At 38.7% G+C, this 14,843-nt stretch overlaps 3 protein-coding genes across 3 annotated transcripts; 1 reads left to right on the top strand and 2 right to left on the bottom strand.

Annotated features, from left to right (window-relative positions):
- Nucleotides 1-33: 33 nt before the first annotated feature.
- F5B22DRAFT_638725 (uncharacterized protein) lies at nucleotides 34-2,283 on the bottom strand (the record flags this gene model as incomplete). The annotated part of the gene is made up of 4 exons (XM_047977622.1): nucleotides 34-500; nucleotides 554-692; nucleotides 798-975; nucleotides 1,034-2,283. The coding sequence occupies 4 exons, from the start codon at nucleotides 2,281-2,283 to the stop codon at nucleotides 34-36; spliced, it is 2,034 nt and encodes a 677-aa protein (XP_047827485.1).
- A 1,876-nt stretch (nucleotides 2,284-4,159) lies between these two features.
- F5B22DRAFT_650011 (TAP-like protein-domain-containing protein) lies at nucleotides 4,160-6,434 on the top strand (the record flags this gene model as incomplete). Its single annotated transcript, XM_047979257.1, has 7 exons — nucleotides 4,160-4,506; nucleotides 4,654-4,723; nucleotides 4,882-5,113; nucleotides 5,181-5,255; nucleotides 5,315-5,351; nucleotides 5,433-6,114; nucleotides 6,174-6,434. 7 exons carry the CDS (start codon nucleotides 4,160-4,162, stop codon nucleotides 6,432-6,434), a joined length of 1,704 nt encoding a protein of 567 aa, XP_047827486.1.
- A 372-nt stretch (nucleotides 6,435-6,806) lies between these two features.
- Nucleotides 6,807-8,090, bottom strand: F5B22DRAFT_659282 (uncharacterized protein; the record flags this gene model as incomplete). Its single annotated transcript, XM_047980188.1, has 1 exon — nucleotides 6,807-8,090. One exon carries the CDS (start codon nucleotides 8,088-8,090, stop codon nucleotides 6,807-6,809), a length of 1,284 nt encoding a protein of 427 aa, XP_047827487.1.
- Nucleotides 8,091-14,843: the final 6,753 nt, after the last annotated feature.

Consider the following 14,843-nt stretch of genomic DNA (forward strand, 5'->3'; position numbering starts at 1 on the left):
ATGGCCGACTATTTCTGCACTCATGTAGCTAGCTCACCGATTTCGGGTTATGAGCTGCGCGATGTTGAAGAGTAAGGCGTCGTTCATGAAAGGCATCCCATGCCGACGACGCTCGTCGTCGACAAAGTGGTTATCGTTTTCCATGATGACATCAAACAGGTTGGCCGGTGGTCTTGGCTCGGGGGACTCCGGCCGGTTCGGCACTGCCCTGGCCTCCGCCGCCGCCCTTATAGCCTGGGCTTCCGCCTCTGCTACTACCCCTATTAGTGCAGCATCTCCCGGTCCGGGCCGCTGTATCGGTCGCGCAAAAGCCGGCCTTTCACGAAAAGGAGGATGTATATCGACGCCGTTAAGAGCCCGTAGAAAGGCTCTACGCCCTTCCCAATCCGGTGCTCGTTTGAAGTAGCGGCATTCGGGCTTATGTTTGCACTCAAGGAACATGTCCTTGTCTTTGGTGTACGGTGCGAAGCACAACCAGCACCACTCGTGGCCACACACACCTTTGAGATAAGAGTTAGGATTGTGCATATGGCTTCGGTTGAGGGGAACTCACAAGTGACGTGATCGCAGCCGGCGTACTTGTTTATATTCTTCTTACAGCCTGGGCATGGCCTTGCGATTTTCTTGATGTGCTTCTCGGAAAGCCTAGCGCTTTTCTGTTGAGCGCGAGTACGCTTATCGTATTGATCGCACTATAGTTTGCTGGAGTTAGTCATTCATTGCCTAGGTACTTATCCGGTGGAAAGGAACGGACTTGGTGAGAAAAAAAGAAGAAGGGGGCTCTAGAAATAACATACAGTCTCACCACGATGCCATGGAATATTATGTCGCGCGCATGTAACGTTTTGACAAACATGGCATTTAGCTTTCTGGCAAGTCGACGGGAAAATCTCTCCGGCGTTGCATTTAGGGTTGAGGCACCATCGAAAGCCCTTCACGCTCTCAAGCACGGCCTTCGTGGCTAATCTGTCATAACTTGATACGAGTTAGTCCGATATCACTTGTTCGTTCAACCGAGATGGAACAATCGTACTTAGTGAATATGTCCTTCGTGGCGAAGTTCTCAACATCTTTGAACTCAAGCATCTGCGGACATTCCGGGCATCGTAGACGATCCCACGCGACGCTCTCCATGCTTGAAGTAATCCACTGGCTGACACAGTCCTTGCAGGCCGTAGCCTTGTGTTGACAATTCCCCGTGATCCGCCCATGGGCTGGCATTTCCGATACTCGCTTCTCATCCGCGCAGATACTGCACGTTTCTGTCAGGGGTAGGAGCCACGCCTCTGCCTGGATGAATTCACCTTCGACATCCCGACTTAATGTGAAGTCGAACGCTTTACCGGCTGAGAAACTTGCATTATCCTTTACGGATTTACCACGTTGGTAGAGGTTGATGTCTCGGGTCCTGATCTCGCTTGGGCGGTCGCCTGACTCGGAGATAGTCGTGAGAATTCGGTTTTTCAAGGCCTTCTTGATATAGTATGCGAACACCGACTCGTTGGGACCGAGACTAGGCCTATGCAAGACGTATCGTTCGTTATATCCGCAGAATATAAAGAAGTCATGAGGTTGCACTAGGCTTACGGATAGATGGCTGCATAACCATTTCCTTAATTTAGTACACTCCCAGTTGTCTCCCTCGACAGGCCCCGGTCGAAATCCACCGAGAGCCTCGATGATAACCTGGTCCGGCTCAACCTTGAGTTCCCATACGATGCGTAAGAACGAGGCCACTTTACTTCGCAGTTGACCCAAGGTGGCACCTGACTCGATGGCCTGTGCCACGTTGTTGAGCTCTTGTTGAGACAGTTGTACTTGATAGTGGCCTTTTTTCCATGTCACCTTGAAGAGACCATCATCTCGAGGGCTCTGCACCCTGTACCATAGTGTAGACACGTTGTCAGGTATTTCACCCCCACGCAGCTGCTCTCGTGCGTGGAAAAATTCAATCTGGTCGTCGGGACACACCTTGCACGCATCTTTACCGAATTTAGCTCTCAGGAACTTGGCAATGTGGTCAAGTGTATGGACCCTCTTCACACCAATCTTAATATCAAGTCTGCCGGTGGCTGGGGCATCGATGTCAAGAAGATCAATCTGTATTAATCCTTTCAGCGGCGGGTCGTGTCGCGACTCTTGTTCAGGGACGCTCGGTCGTTCTCGTGGCGCGTCAGAGCTGTGGTGAGAGTCGTGATGGTGATGATGATGGTGGCGGTGATGGTGGTGGTGGTGGTGTTTAGAGCCAGAAGGAGGGGTATGGGTTCTATGCCGTGAGAACATGATGAAGAATAGTAAGGACAATGCCGCAGTTAGATACCTATAAACAGTTCGCGGCGGCGAATTCAAGCCAAGCGACGCAAAGGAAAGCAAGGAGGAGGCGACCCGATAGACTGTCATCGCTCCACCAGCACGTGGGTGATGGGGCGGCACTTGAAAGCTCTCGGGGCTCTTGGGGCTTCTTCCAATCCCGGCCGCTTTGCGGGGAAATGATGCCTCGAGAGTTTTCGGGACGACCGAAGACCCAAGTGTGACCTGAGGCGGCGTATGAGATTCACGAAAGCGAGAACCTCGCCGGCTAATTGGTTGCTGCCTCGCGGCCAAAGTCAGTATCGGCCATTCGTCCAATAATAAACGATGATAATACCTACAGATCACTGATTGCCAAGGACATTCCTGCAACCCTGAAGCCTTCTGAACGGGGCGCATACAATAAGCAAGGTTCGTCGGCAGTTGGTGAGCTAATCACCTGGGCTGACTTATCAGTTTCGAATCGACATTGGATATTGCCAGATGCTACATGTTTTTTTTTTTATCTACGTTACACATCTCCAAGTAACAGTTAACAATAGCTGTTACCGCAACCAATTTTGTTGCCCAAGGACTGGATAGAGTGCGATCAGAAAAGTACCAACATTGGAATAGTTTTAATTGCCCAATATTCTGTCTTGTTAGTAGGATTGGCCTTTGGAGGGATTCTCAGTTGACTACGGTCCGGCCTCACTTTGCATCATCTATTGTTGGGCTTGTACACCGCAGCTAATCGGGGACAGCAGCAGTTTGATAGTTCAGCTTCAGACAATATCTACAATACTTTGCCTAGAAAGGTATATAGGTGTACAGCATGTACCCCAAGCTGAATTACATAAATGATCCGTAGGTTAGCTGCAGCTTGGTAGCAAATGAACCACGTACTCTGCATTCTAAATCTGTCCGGAAATCGGGTGCTTCATGTCAGAAAGGCTCCTCAACTGGCCCATCACTGGCCTGCCAAGACGTATGAGTCTAATGACGTAGATGGCAGTAGGTCGGGATTACTTACATGCACAGGCAGCTAATATCATGTCTTGGCCATCCAGTTGCCTTAAATGGTGATAGGTATCCTGCACGTAGATCCAGCCCCCTAGTGTCTCGATACGCTCTGCCCTCGTTCTCCAGGCACACGCATACGTAGTTCTCGGTAGTCTTGGTAGTATATGTCGAGATTACGAAGATCCTGGCTTGGCAACGAGACATCAATGTGAGTAGCAGATGATTCAAATCGCCTAGCTACCAATCTGAGACTACAATACGTTGCGGATTGGCCATCCTGTAGCAAAGATGCCAAGTTCGAACTGTTAACGGTTCAGCAAGAAGAATCGACGCCTTACCTAATAAGAAACCCCTGTATGGAATTGCCAAGGATCATCCAAATTTTTGACCAGGATCTCCGTATTTTCAGTAATACCATTACCAACGAGCATGGCATCAAGAGCATCATCTGCTCTTCTGAAAGCTTTTCGCACGACTTAGAGGCTACACAGCCTCTCCTAGCATAAGCACCATGCCTTGAGCACCAAGGGACAAGGGTAAATCATGCCCGGATTGAGTAATCTTAAGAATTCATGTTCCTTTATTTACTCCAAGTCGGGTAGTACAGGGGATTTCTGAATACGGCGTATTCGTTAGAGGTTAACTAAGCAGCGGATGAGGGTTGAAAATGGTATCCATGTAGAAAAATGAATATAAAGTGCAACATCCTACCTCTGTTCACATCATATAGCAGCAACTACTCACTCATTCACTTACTTCTACTCCTCCTCAGTGTTTTGTTCAACTGTAGAGACCGCTCAAAGCATTTGTTGACTGCAATTCTTGCGCGCCATAAAAGCTAGGCATCATGCCTTTCACTACCTCCTTCCAAGTAACTGCTTTGCTCCTAGCAGCTACAGTGGCCAATGTCCACGGCCAGACACCAGTCAGGTCGCGAGGATACCCAACAAGCGGAATAAAGTGGCAGCAATGTCCGGACGATCTTAACGATGCAGCAACTCTAGATGTTGAGTGTGGCACTCTGGCCGTGCCACTTGACTACACAGATGTCAACAGCACTGAAACCCTCGAGCTGTCTCTTGTGAAAGTCCCTGCTGTGAGGAAGCCCGCCAAGAATAGTATACTCTTCAACTTCGGTGGCCCCGGGTTGGAAGATCGTTATTCCCTTGCGGGCTTAGGCGACATGCTCCAGGCGTAAGTTTTCGTTTTCCTGTTATCACTTCTCTAAACCAGTATATATAACCTCGTTCTACCACATTTTACATGGCTGTGGATATTTGAAAACAAAGCACGGCGAAGACAGTGAGCTGTTAAAAGGCGCACGGCTAATAGCATGTATAGTGTTACAGGCGGAGAACATGACCTGATAACCTGGGACCCACGAGGCACAGCCAATACTCTTACATTCTCGGTGTGTTTAGTCAGGCAACTTCCCCTCCGTGCCTTGGGCCTTTCCTCCTTTACAGGGGAGCTTGGGCATATACCTTGCCGGGCCTTTGTCAGAAACTTACCATGTTTCGAACGCCTCCGGACATGCTCACGCCGGCAACTACTGACCCTGTATCTTAGTGCTTCGCCAACGCTACAGAGCGTGCCGCCCTCAGTCAACAGTTTGGTCTCGGCAACGCTTCCGATGTCGCCCGTGGGGCCGTTTGGGCGGGCGCGAAGAACTTCGCCGATGCTTGCGCCAACTACCCTGAGGCTCAAAAGAGGGGTCCTCTAATCAGCACGGCCTTCACTGCGCGTGATGCGATGCAGATCGTCGATGCCGTGGAAGAAGACGGGCTGTTAAGATATTGGGGTGAGCAATTTTTCTTCTCTGCAAGGAAAGTCCCGATCATTGCCCTAATATGTTGTAATTCCTACAGGCCTATCGTACGGGACAGATCTGGGAGTCACACTGGCAGCCTTATTTCCAGACCGAATCGACAAGGTGATAATCGGTAAGTAATCGCGAGCGTTAGACTACGCATATGTCAGTATCATTGACGCGGCGTTTCAGACGGCGTCTATAGCCCAATTCAATACTACAATGACTGGTAAGTCCGCTGCTTTTAGATCATGAGCACTGACTGGAAGATTCTGTTGTCTCACAATCGAATATTAACGCCCGTATATAGGTCTGAATCAGAGTCTGGGGCATCCGCTGATGACACATTCACCGAGTTCTTCCGCCAGTGTCTCTCGACGCCTAATGCTTGCCAGCTCGCGCGTACCCATCCCAATGCAACAGCTGAGCAACTTGAATCAGCGGCATATGGGCTTCTTGACGAGCTTAAATACCGGCCCTTCGCGTACGATGGTAGTATTGTAGACTACTCGGTGCTAAAGACCGCAATCCGATTCTCTCTATATTCTCCCAATTCGTGGTTGTCCTTGGATAGAATCTTGGATGCTTTACTCGCAGAGCCTCGGAACGAGACCGTGGTGGCAACAGAGCTTCTTGCTTACCTCTCTGGCTCACTGGCCGCAACTGCAGGGGGTAACGATGCAGGTATTGGCATCGAGTGTACCGACAAGCGGCCCCGATCAGATTCATTCGACGTCGTCAATCCTGCTTTCGATCAAAGTGCAGCATCCAGCCGTCTGCTTGGGGATATCAACACGGCAATAGTTGCTATATGTGCGCAGTGGCGTCTCGAAACGCGCGAGCGGTATAATGGTGACTTTACCGAAGTCAAGACCAGAAAGCCGCTGCTAGTCATTGGTAACACCTATGACTCGGCCACATCAATCAAGTCGGCAAGGAATATTAGTGAAACGATTGAGGGTAGTGTTCTGCTTGAACACGGTGGTGTTGGTGTATGTGAATTCAACCCCCTGCCTTCGTTGGCTTTGGAGTGAGCTGACATTTAGCATAGCATACTTCCATCTCACATCCTTCCCTCTGTACAGCGAAGGTGACTCAAGCATTCTTCAGCAACGGGACCCTCCCGAAACATAACACCATATGCGATACGGTGGCACCACCGTTTCAGTTTGCCACATCTGGCCCGTCATGGCAGGAGCTGTTTCCTGAACTGGGTTTTGAGCTACCCAGCACCAATAGCACCAAGTCTACCCAGAAGAAGAGAGATATCAATGCTAGTGTCTTGGGAAATATTGGCCGACGCGGTTTCTAAACGCCAGTCGACGAGTCTAAATTTTGACTACTCTCGTTCAGATAACCTGCACTGTTCTCTTTCAGTTGTTTATATATATTTCACACAGAATCCATTGTATGTATACGCAAGAGGATGATGTAACTTTATTCTTAAATTCGGGGGTTTCTAACTCCACCTCGTTGCCTATCTTGTGAAGAGTACCGAGTTAATCTCATGGGCTTAGCTCTAGCTTGAAATGGCGTTTGGTCATGGATAACCATGAAACAGATACCGGCAAAGTACAGGCTAGTTACCTCGATGAAAAGACTCATGTGGGTAAATAATAGCTAGCTAAGATGACCAAGGGATTTTATCTTCTCCAATAGTTGGAGTTTATAGCTCAAATAGCTACTAGTCGGTAAGTCTATCAACCAGCACAATCTGACCGCCTTCTCGCACCGTAGGCCGGAATATCTTGATCCAGTTCGGCTCACCATCTAGAGTGTCTAGTTGCTCAATATTATGCGCCGACTCCCCGTTGTATGCCACATAGAAGCTGTAGCTTTGCAACCCAGCGAGCACTAGTGTCTTGAGCCGTAGTCTGCGGCCCATCTCCCGTGCTCTCGCGATGATTTCAAACTTACTGAGGCATCTTCGCTCCGTGTTCGAGTCGTGACTGTATATTCGTAGATCTAGAAAGACGCTCTCGAGATTTGGCATCTGCGCCCAGGATAGCCACAGGTGAGCAGACCGGTCACGATCTAGCGCATTGTACCCCTTGTTGGTGTTGCTATTGCTCTCAAATGCACTAGCGTTTGTATGCATTAGGTTCAGTGGGGAATGAACCGCAATATTTCGAAGATGTTTATAAATAGGACTCGAGGTCGGGTACGCCTTCATTTTCGGGCTGTTAGTCGGTTCATCATCGAATGGCAAGATAGCCTTTACCAATTCACTACGGAAAGGTTGAACGTTTCCCCAGTTATCCCCAGGTAGCATTATCATTGCGTCACTACTGGGCTTGTTAATACCAAGAGTAAACACGTGAGTATGGGTGCGGTATAATAACCGTATATACTCAGTGGTGAACCCCTCACCGAGTGTGACCAATCTCGGGTCAAAAGATGCTATGGGCGTTGCGATATGGTCGTTGTCACCATGTGTAAACCGACATGAAAGTGTACCTGCGCGGGAAATCCCGACCCCTCGCGTATAAGTCAGGATTCGAGTAGCCGCCACAGAGTTGTCAAGCTCAGCGGCTTCACCGCGACACATGTTCCAATCGGGGGCAACGAGATTGAGAGCGCATTTGGGCTTAGCAGTTAGTAATTGCGATATCAACATTGATATAATTTCGGCAGGGAAATATTCTACGGTCTCCGATTTTCTTCTTTTCGAACTAATGATGACGTCGCTTGTGTCAGCCTCGGTCCGCCTCTTCTTCTGAACACTTGCCCTGTTGAGTTCCGTAGAAGATCCGACAGAGTTGACGTAGGTAGCATTTGCACTCTCACATACTGGTGTCTGCGATTGACTCCGTGATAGAGCGATTTCCCGCACCTTGCCCTCTTCTGTATAAATCACCTCAGAGATGGGCCAATTCAAGACTAGGTCTAACGTGTCAACGTCACCCTCGAAGCATGTGGCTACATGTTCATGGCGCTCTACTGTTGAGTAACATAAAGATGACTCCATTTTGGGGGTTAGCTTTTTCTTTCTCTAATCTCGCCCTGCAGATTCTCCTTCGATGGTAAACCAAGGAGACGGGGGGTGGGGGTTTGGGTTAAAGCTATCAATGGGGCTTTAGTTCCATTCTATGCCATCATAATATAGTGAATATGAAAGAAAACCAAGGTAACGAAACATACAAAGAATCGAAACTATCGCATTGTGAGTAGTGCACAAAGCGCTGGTATAAATCAGAGGGTATAGGATTATTGTTGTTTTATGAAATGGCTAGTTACTACGGACAAAGGGTCTCCGGCTTGTGTAGTCAAAAACTTTCCGAGCACGACGCTGTATGTTGATGATAAGGGCTGATGTAAATAATATTGGCCACCGAGGGAATCGAACCCCCGGGACCTAACGATGCAGAGTAAGATATGTAGAGTAAGTATGCAGGGCTAACCGCTAGGTAAGGATACAGTGAAAGATGTTTCGCTAAGCCATACCAACGCGGCCAAAAGCCCGGATGTCTATTTATTAATATCTGCTACTGTGTTTGGGGCCAATGGGCTGGTTTAAGGTTGTTGATGTAAACCTTATCCTGGGTCAGCCCAATTTAACTGACATTGACAGTAAGAAGCCGGAGAGGGAGAGGCGTGAGGGGATTCAGTTACCAGGTAACCGTTGCGCAAGGATTACGAAGGCCAGAAATGGCATCCTTTACAAATCCACTCTCTTAACTTGCACCAAAGGGATATTCGCCGAGGCTCAATGTTGGGCGCTTAGACGGGGAGCAAATGAATGACACATTTATTGCACGAGGATTTTGAAGCCTCCATAGCCAGGCTAGGATAATATAGAGAAAGTCGGGTTTGCTCTAGTGCTGGCACCATTACACATATGTTGGTCCCTAGCAATTACAAATTAAGGTGATACTAAAGTGCTCGGTTCTAAACAGGCATGGCTTGTACGTATCTACAAAGACTTCCTAGATAACACCCCTACTCTGATATTACCTAGGTTAAAGCGGATATAGATACACTTTTCAATAGCTTTTCAACCCAAGCTCTTACCTCTTTACCCTCCTTTAACCCATAACGAGCCGCAAGTGGAAAATCGTGCATCATTCCATCTCACAGAAGCCACTCTCCCTCCACCCCAGCTTCCTTGCACTTCTCCAAATACATCAGCACATCGGGTGCCAACACATCCCGTGTCCCAGCTACACAGTTCACCGATATCCCACTTTTACCCAACGCCGTCATATCCGCCAGAACAGGACTCAGATATGGATCACTCGTATCTGAACCCCGGGACCAGTTGCTGGCGGCATTCTTCGCATTGGTTTTCCCTAATATGGGATCCAACTCATCCATACGAATGATATCCGGGTTGATAACCCTCATATCTAACGGCGGAGATATCATTAAAACAGAGCGAAGGGCATAAAGGTCCAATGGGACCACATAGGACAAATCATCGGAAATAGCCTAAAGGACTTGGCACTTAGCACTTAGCACTTAACATATAAAATTTAGGATTATATTTATATAAACTATTATTATACGAAAGGATATCCAATTTAATTAAACTATATACCTATCTAATTACCAGGTTTTAATTTTACCAGAATACTTTTATATAATTAGTTATTCACCTAAAATACCGCGTAAAGGTGCCCGGTAGTCGTTTTAATACCTTTACTTATTTAAATTTTATTAATAATAGAAATTATATATACCTAGCCTTACTTTAACCTAAATAAAGAAGAAAATTAATCGTATAAAAAGAAATAATATATATTTAGGCAAGAATGATAGGGTTAGTAACCAAGCTGCTAATTAAACAACCAGATTAATAATTTAGCATTTTTAGCTCTTTCTTTACCAGCTGGTAAAGCGCGGAAAAAAGTATATAATTATTATTGTTATTATTATTGTAACGAACATGTTAGACATATATTATGCCGGAATATTATACATACTGTAAAGGGATACTATAGAAATACATAAAACACATACCAATAAGGTTACATAACCCATAATAGCCGTTAACACGCATATATCTCCACACACACTTATATTCTAGTTTCATCCTTCCTTTCTTTCTTCCTTAGCTTAAAATCTTCGTTTATAATATTAATATAGCTATACCCTAAACCCCCAATTGTAATATTATTTTAAACTCCTTCTTTTCGTTAATAAATGCTATATAAATATATTACCTATATTTAATCGTTATTATCCACAATTTATAAGTTAAACCTTTCCCCCCTTCCCATTATTATATCCTGCACCTAATAATAAACAAATATAACCTTATAATAAACCTAACTAATAAAATTAAACCCTATACCCCTTAAAATTAAAAAAACCCCAATTAAAATAAATAACCTAAAATAATCTTAATAATTATTATTATATATTATACCTAACATTCCTATAATTAATAAATAATTAATTTAAAACCTTATCCCTTCTATTAAAAAAGAAAAAACTAATATTAAATCCAAAAATAGCTTCCAGGACTTTTTAAACCTTAAACTAAAAAATATAACGCTTTTACTATTAAACCTTAATTTAAATAAAGGATTAATAAAACTACCCTAATTAATAAATAAAATAAATGCTATTAATTAAATTACCCTAATCCAGTAGCTATAAAAATAAATTACTACTTTTTAAGCTTAAATAAAAAAAGGTAACCTAACCCCAACGCTATAAAAAAGTATAATTAAAAGTACTTTTAGTAAAATCAACTTTAAGCTGATTAATATAGTTATATAAACTATCTTTAAAATAATTAGTCCAATAAGCAACCTTATTAACTTAAACCTAAAATATATAAAAAAGGCTAAAACTTATAAAACTAATCCAGGTACCTTTTTTAAAAATAAAAACTTATTTAATAATTAGTTAAAAAAGCTAGCCAATAAATTTAAAAAAAAGTAATAATATATTATATTAAAAAAAGCTAAATATATTATATTATATCCCTTTTAAAAAAAAATGCCAAAAAAGCAATCGAAACTTACTTCTATTCTATTACCTAACTATATAACAGTTTAGCTAAAATAGTATAAACGCTAAAAATAGCCTACTATAATTTAAACTAAATTGCTTAAACATAAAACGCCTTAAATAAATTCTACTTTAAGCTAGGTTCTAATATCTATTAGTTTATTTTTTAATTTAATAACCTAATATTAAAGTTAAAACTGCTTAAATCTAAATAATTTTAATTCTTATAAAAATATATTAACTTTAACCTTAAAACTAAAGTATTTAAAGCTAATATTAATCTATTAATACTATATAAATACTTTTATAATAAAGTAATAAAGGTAATATATAACTATAATTACTACTATAATTACTAAAAGAAAAAACAAACCGCTAGATCTGCTAACTATAACTTTAATAATAAAAAAATATAAATAAAGAAAACATTATAATAAAGCCTAAAGGGATAAAGCTTTTAAAGGAAAAGAAGAAAACTTATTAAAAGAATAATACCTACTTTAACTATAGTAAAATAGGATACCACATTATAGATTACTTTAAAAAAAATAAAAATATAGCTTAAATATAAAATAAGGAAAATAAAGAAAAGCTTATTAATTTCTCTTTTATTAAATTTAAGTTGGAAAATTAGCTAAACTGCTAAAAAACTCCTTAACAATTTATAAACTATCCTTAACCTATATAAAAAGTAATCGAAATACTATTTAATTTATATACCCCGTTTAAATATAAATAAATAATTTTGGAATAAAAGCTATTATACTATATAATATTAAAGCTTAAATATATTTAATAATTAACTATAAATTAACTTACTATATTAGCTATTAATTAAAGGCCAGGTTAACTACCTTAAAATAATTATAACGATTAAATAACTATTAAGGACAACTTATTAATATAGTTAACTAATACCTTACTATTACTTTAAAAGTAAACGGATAAAGGTTTAAAAATTAAACCTTTTAAATTATTAATATTAAATATAACGTTATAATTGGTTTAAAATAGCTAGCCAAAAATAAGGTTACCTTAAATTACACCTATTAAATATTATATTAGCTAAAAGATTTATTCCCCCTTGCCTTATTCTTACCTATAATTAAAATCGTACAAAAGTCTTTTAATAATTAATAAATTAACCCTATTATCCAATAGGATACTAATTGGAAGGATGTTACTTTAGAAAAGAAATATACTATTTTAAAGCAACCAGCTATATATCTTCGAAAAAACATTTAACCAGAAAGCTTAAAAATAAAGCAATTTTAAAATAAAAGGATTATTTAATAATTTATTAAAAAAACTAAGTTAAACCTTAAATAGAAATAATAAAAAAAAAGGGTACTTTTAAATAAGCTAATATTTATTAAATTTATCGAAGCAGCTTTAAAAGTAGCTACAATAGTATTAAAAAAGATTTGGAAAACCTTTAATAATAAACGTATTCCCTTCCTATAAAACAAAAACCCTAAATATATAAAGCTAATTTATTACCTAATTCCTAAAAAACTAGCCTATTTAAAAGGATTTTTTTCAAAAATAAAAGCTAATAAATTACCCTTATTATAACCGGAACATAATATAGTCCTTAAAACTATTACTAATAACCCCCTAAATAGCCCCCCTTAATATTAAACTCCAATTTAATACCTATTATTAAAAAAAGAAGTAACGGATAAACTATTAGCCTATAGCTTTATCGAACCCTATATAGAAGTAAATGCTTCCCCTATCCTTTTCGCTTCTAAACCAAATTTAACCAAAAGATAGTTTTGCATAGATTACCAATAGAAAAATAAATACTTAAAAAACCATATTATCCTAACGCTAAATTTAAATAATACTATATATAATAATTAAAGGGCTAAATATTATATTAAGCTTAATATTATTAAAGCTTTTTATAAATTAAGGATAGCTTTAAAATTTTAATATTTAATAGCATTTTAAACCTAATAAGGAATATTTTAATAATTAGTCCTACCCTTTAAATTAAAAATTAAGCCTACTTAATAGTAAAACTTTATTAATTCTTAACTATATAAATTATTTAACCTTTTTATTAATACTTATATTAATAACGTCCTAATATTTACGGATAATAAAAAAAAATATTAGGAATAATATAAAAAGGTAATATATTACTTTTATAATACTAAGCTTTAAAGAAATATAAAAAAATCCTACTTTAATATAACTTCCGTAAATTACCTAGGTATAATTTTAAAGGTTAAATAAAGTATTTAAATAAATCCTAAAAAAATAAATACTATTATTAATTAAAATTTCAAAGACCTAACTAACATTTAAGCTATTTATTTATTTTTAAAGCTATATAACTTTATCTGGATATTTATATATTATATTAATAATATAGTTAAACTTTTAAACTATTTATTTAAAAAGGGCATATTATTTAAAATAAATAAAAAATAATAAAAAGCTTTCAAATTAATAAAGAAGCTAGCCTATAAAGCATTAATATTAACCTTTTTTTAGCTTAGCTAACCTATTAAAATTAAAACTAACGCCTTTTAAAATACTACCGGTAAAGCTATTTAATAATAATAAAAAAATAACATATAAAAGCCTATAAAGTACTTTTTAAAAACTATATTATTAATTAAGCAAGCTTATTTTATATAAAATAAAAAACTATTAACTATAGTTTAAACTATAAAGTATAATTACCTAAAGCTATTAAATATAAAATTCTTTATAATAATTAACTATTAAACCTTACTATATTTTACTATTAAAAGAATCCTTTTTATAAAATAAATAAAATAGGCAGACTTTTTATCCAACTTTAATATTACCTTTTAATACTAGCCCAGCTAAAAAAACGTAATAATAAATACGCTATTTTATAAAACAATTAATCTACCAACTATTAAAGCCTATAAAGCCAAAAAATATAATATAGCCTTAATCTTACCTAAAGCTCTAAAAAGGCCAATAACTGCTATAGAAAAAAAAGCAATAATATTATATAGCTCCAACCTAATAGATTTAATCTAATAAAAAAACAAAAAACAAAGTCTAGGACATAAAAATTATCGGTTAATTATTTTAAAACAAACCTTTAATTTAAAAGTTTATTTTTAAATAGCCCTAATTAAAAAAGCTTACTATCCAATAATTACTACTTACCCCAAGTAAAACAAATACATTAAAATAATTAAACAGGATTACTATTAGCCCTTATTAAAACAAAATATCTAAATATACATTTATAATTATTACAATTATCGGTAAAATAAAACCCCCTAAAACAAAACGCTTAGATTATTATACCTATTACTAATCCCTATAGCTATTTAACGTTATATTATAATTAATAAAAAGGATATACCCTTAAATAAATATAGCTATAACTATATATAAACATTTATTAATAAGTTTAATTGCTTATTAATTATAATACCTAATAAAAAAAACGATATAGCGGAAAACGTAATATACTAATATTATAAGTATATTTACTATTTCTTAAATCTTTTAAAGGTATAGATTTTAAAAAACGTAGAACTTTTTATTTTATGCTTTTTAGTAAAGATTAATAAATTAACCTATATTAAATACTAATATAGGAGCGCCCTTTACCCCTAAACATAAAGGGCTATAAAATTTACAAATTAAAAGCTAAATTAATAGTTATACTTTTACATTAATAAATATTAAAATAATTAAAGCCCTTATTTACCTATATTAAATTTCGTATATAACACCTCTTAGCATTTGGCTATTAATATAA

This window comes from Xylaria bambusicola (assembly GCF_022495145.1).
Source record: "Xylaria bambusicola strain CBS 139988 unplaced genomic scaffold F5B22scaffold_48, whole genome shotgun sequence".
NCBI classification, from domain to species: domain Eukaryota; kingdom Fungi; phylum Ascomycota; class Sordariomycetes; order Xylariales; family Xylariaceae; genus Xylaria; species Xylaria bambusicola.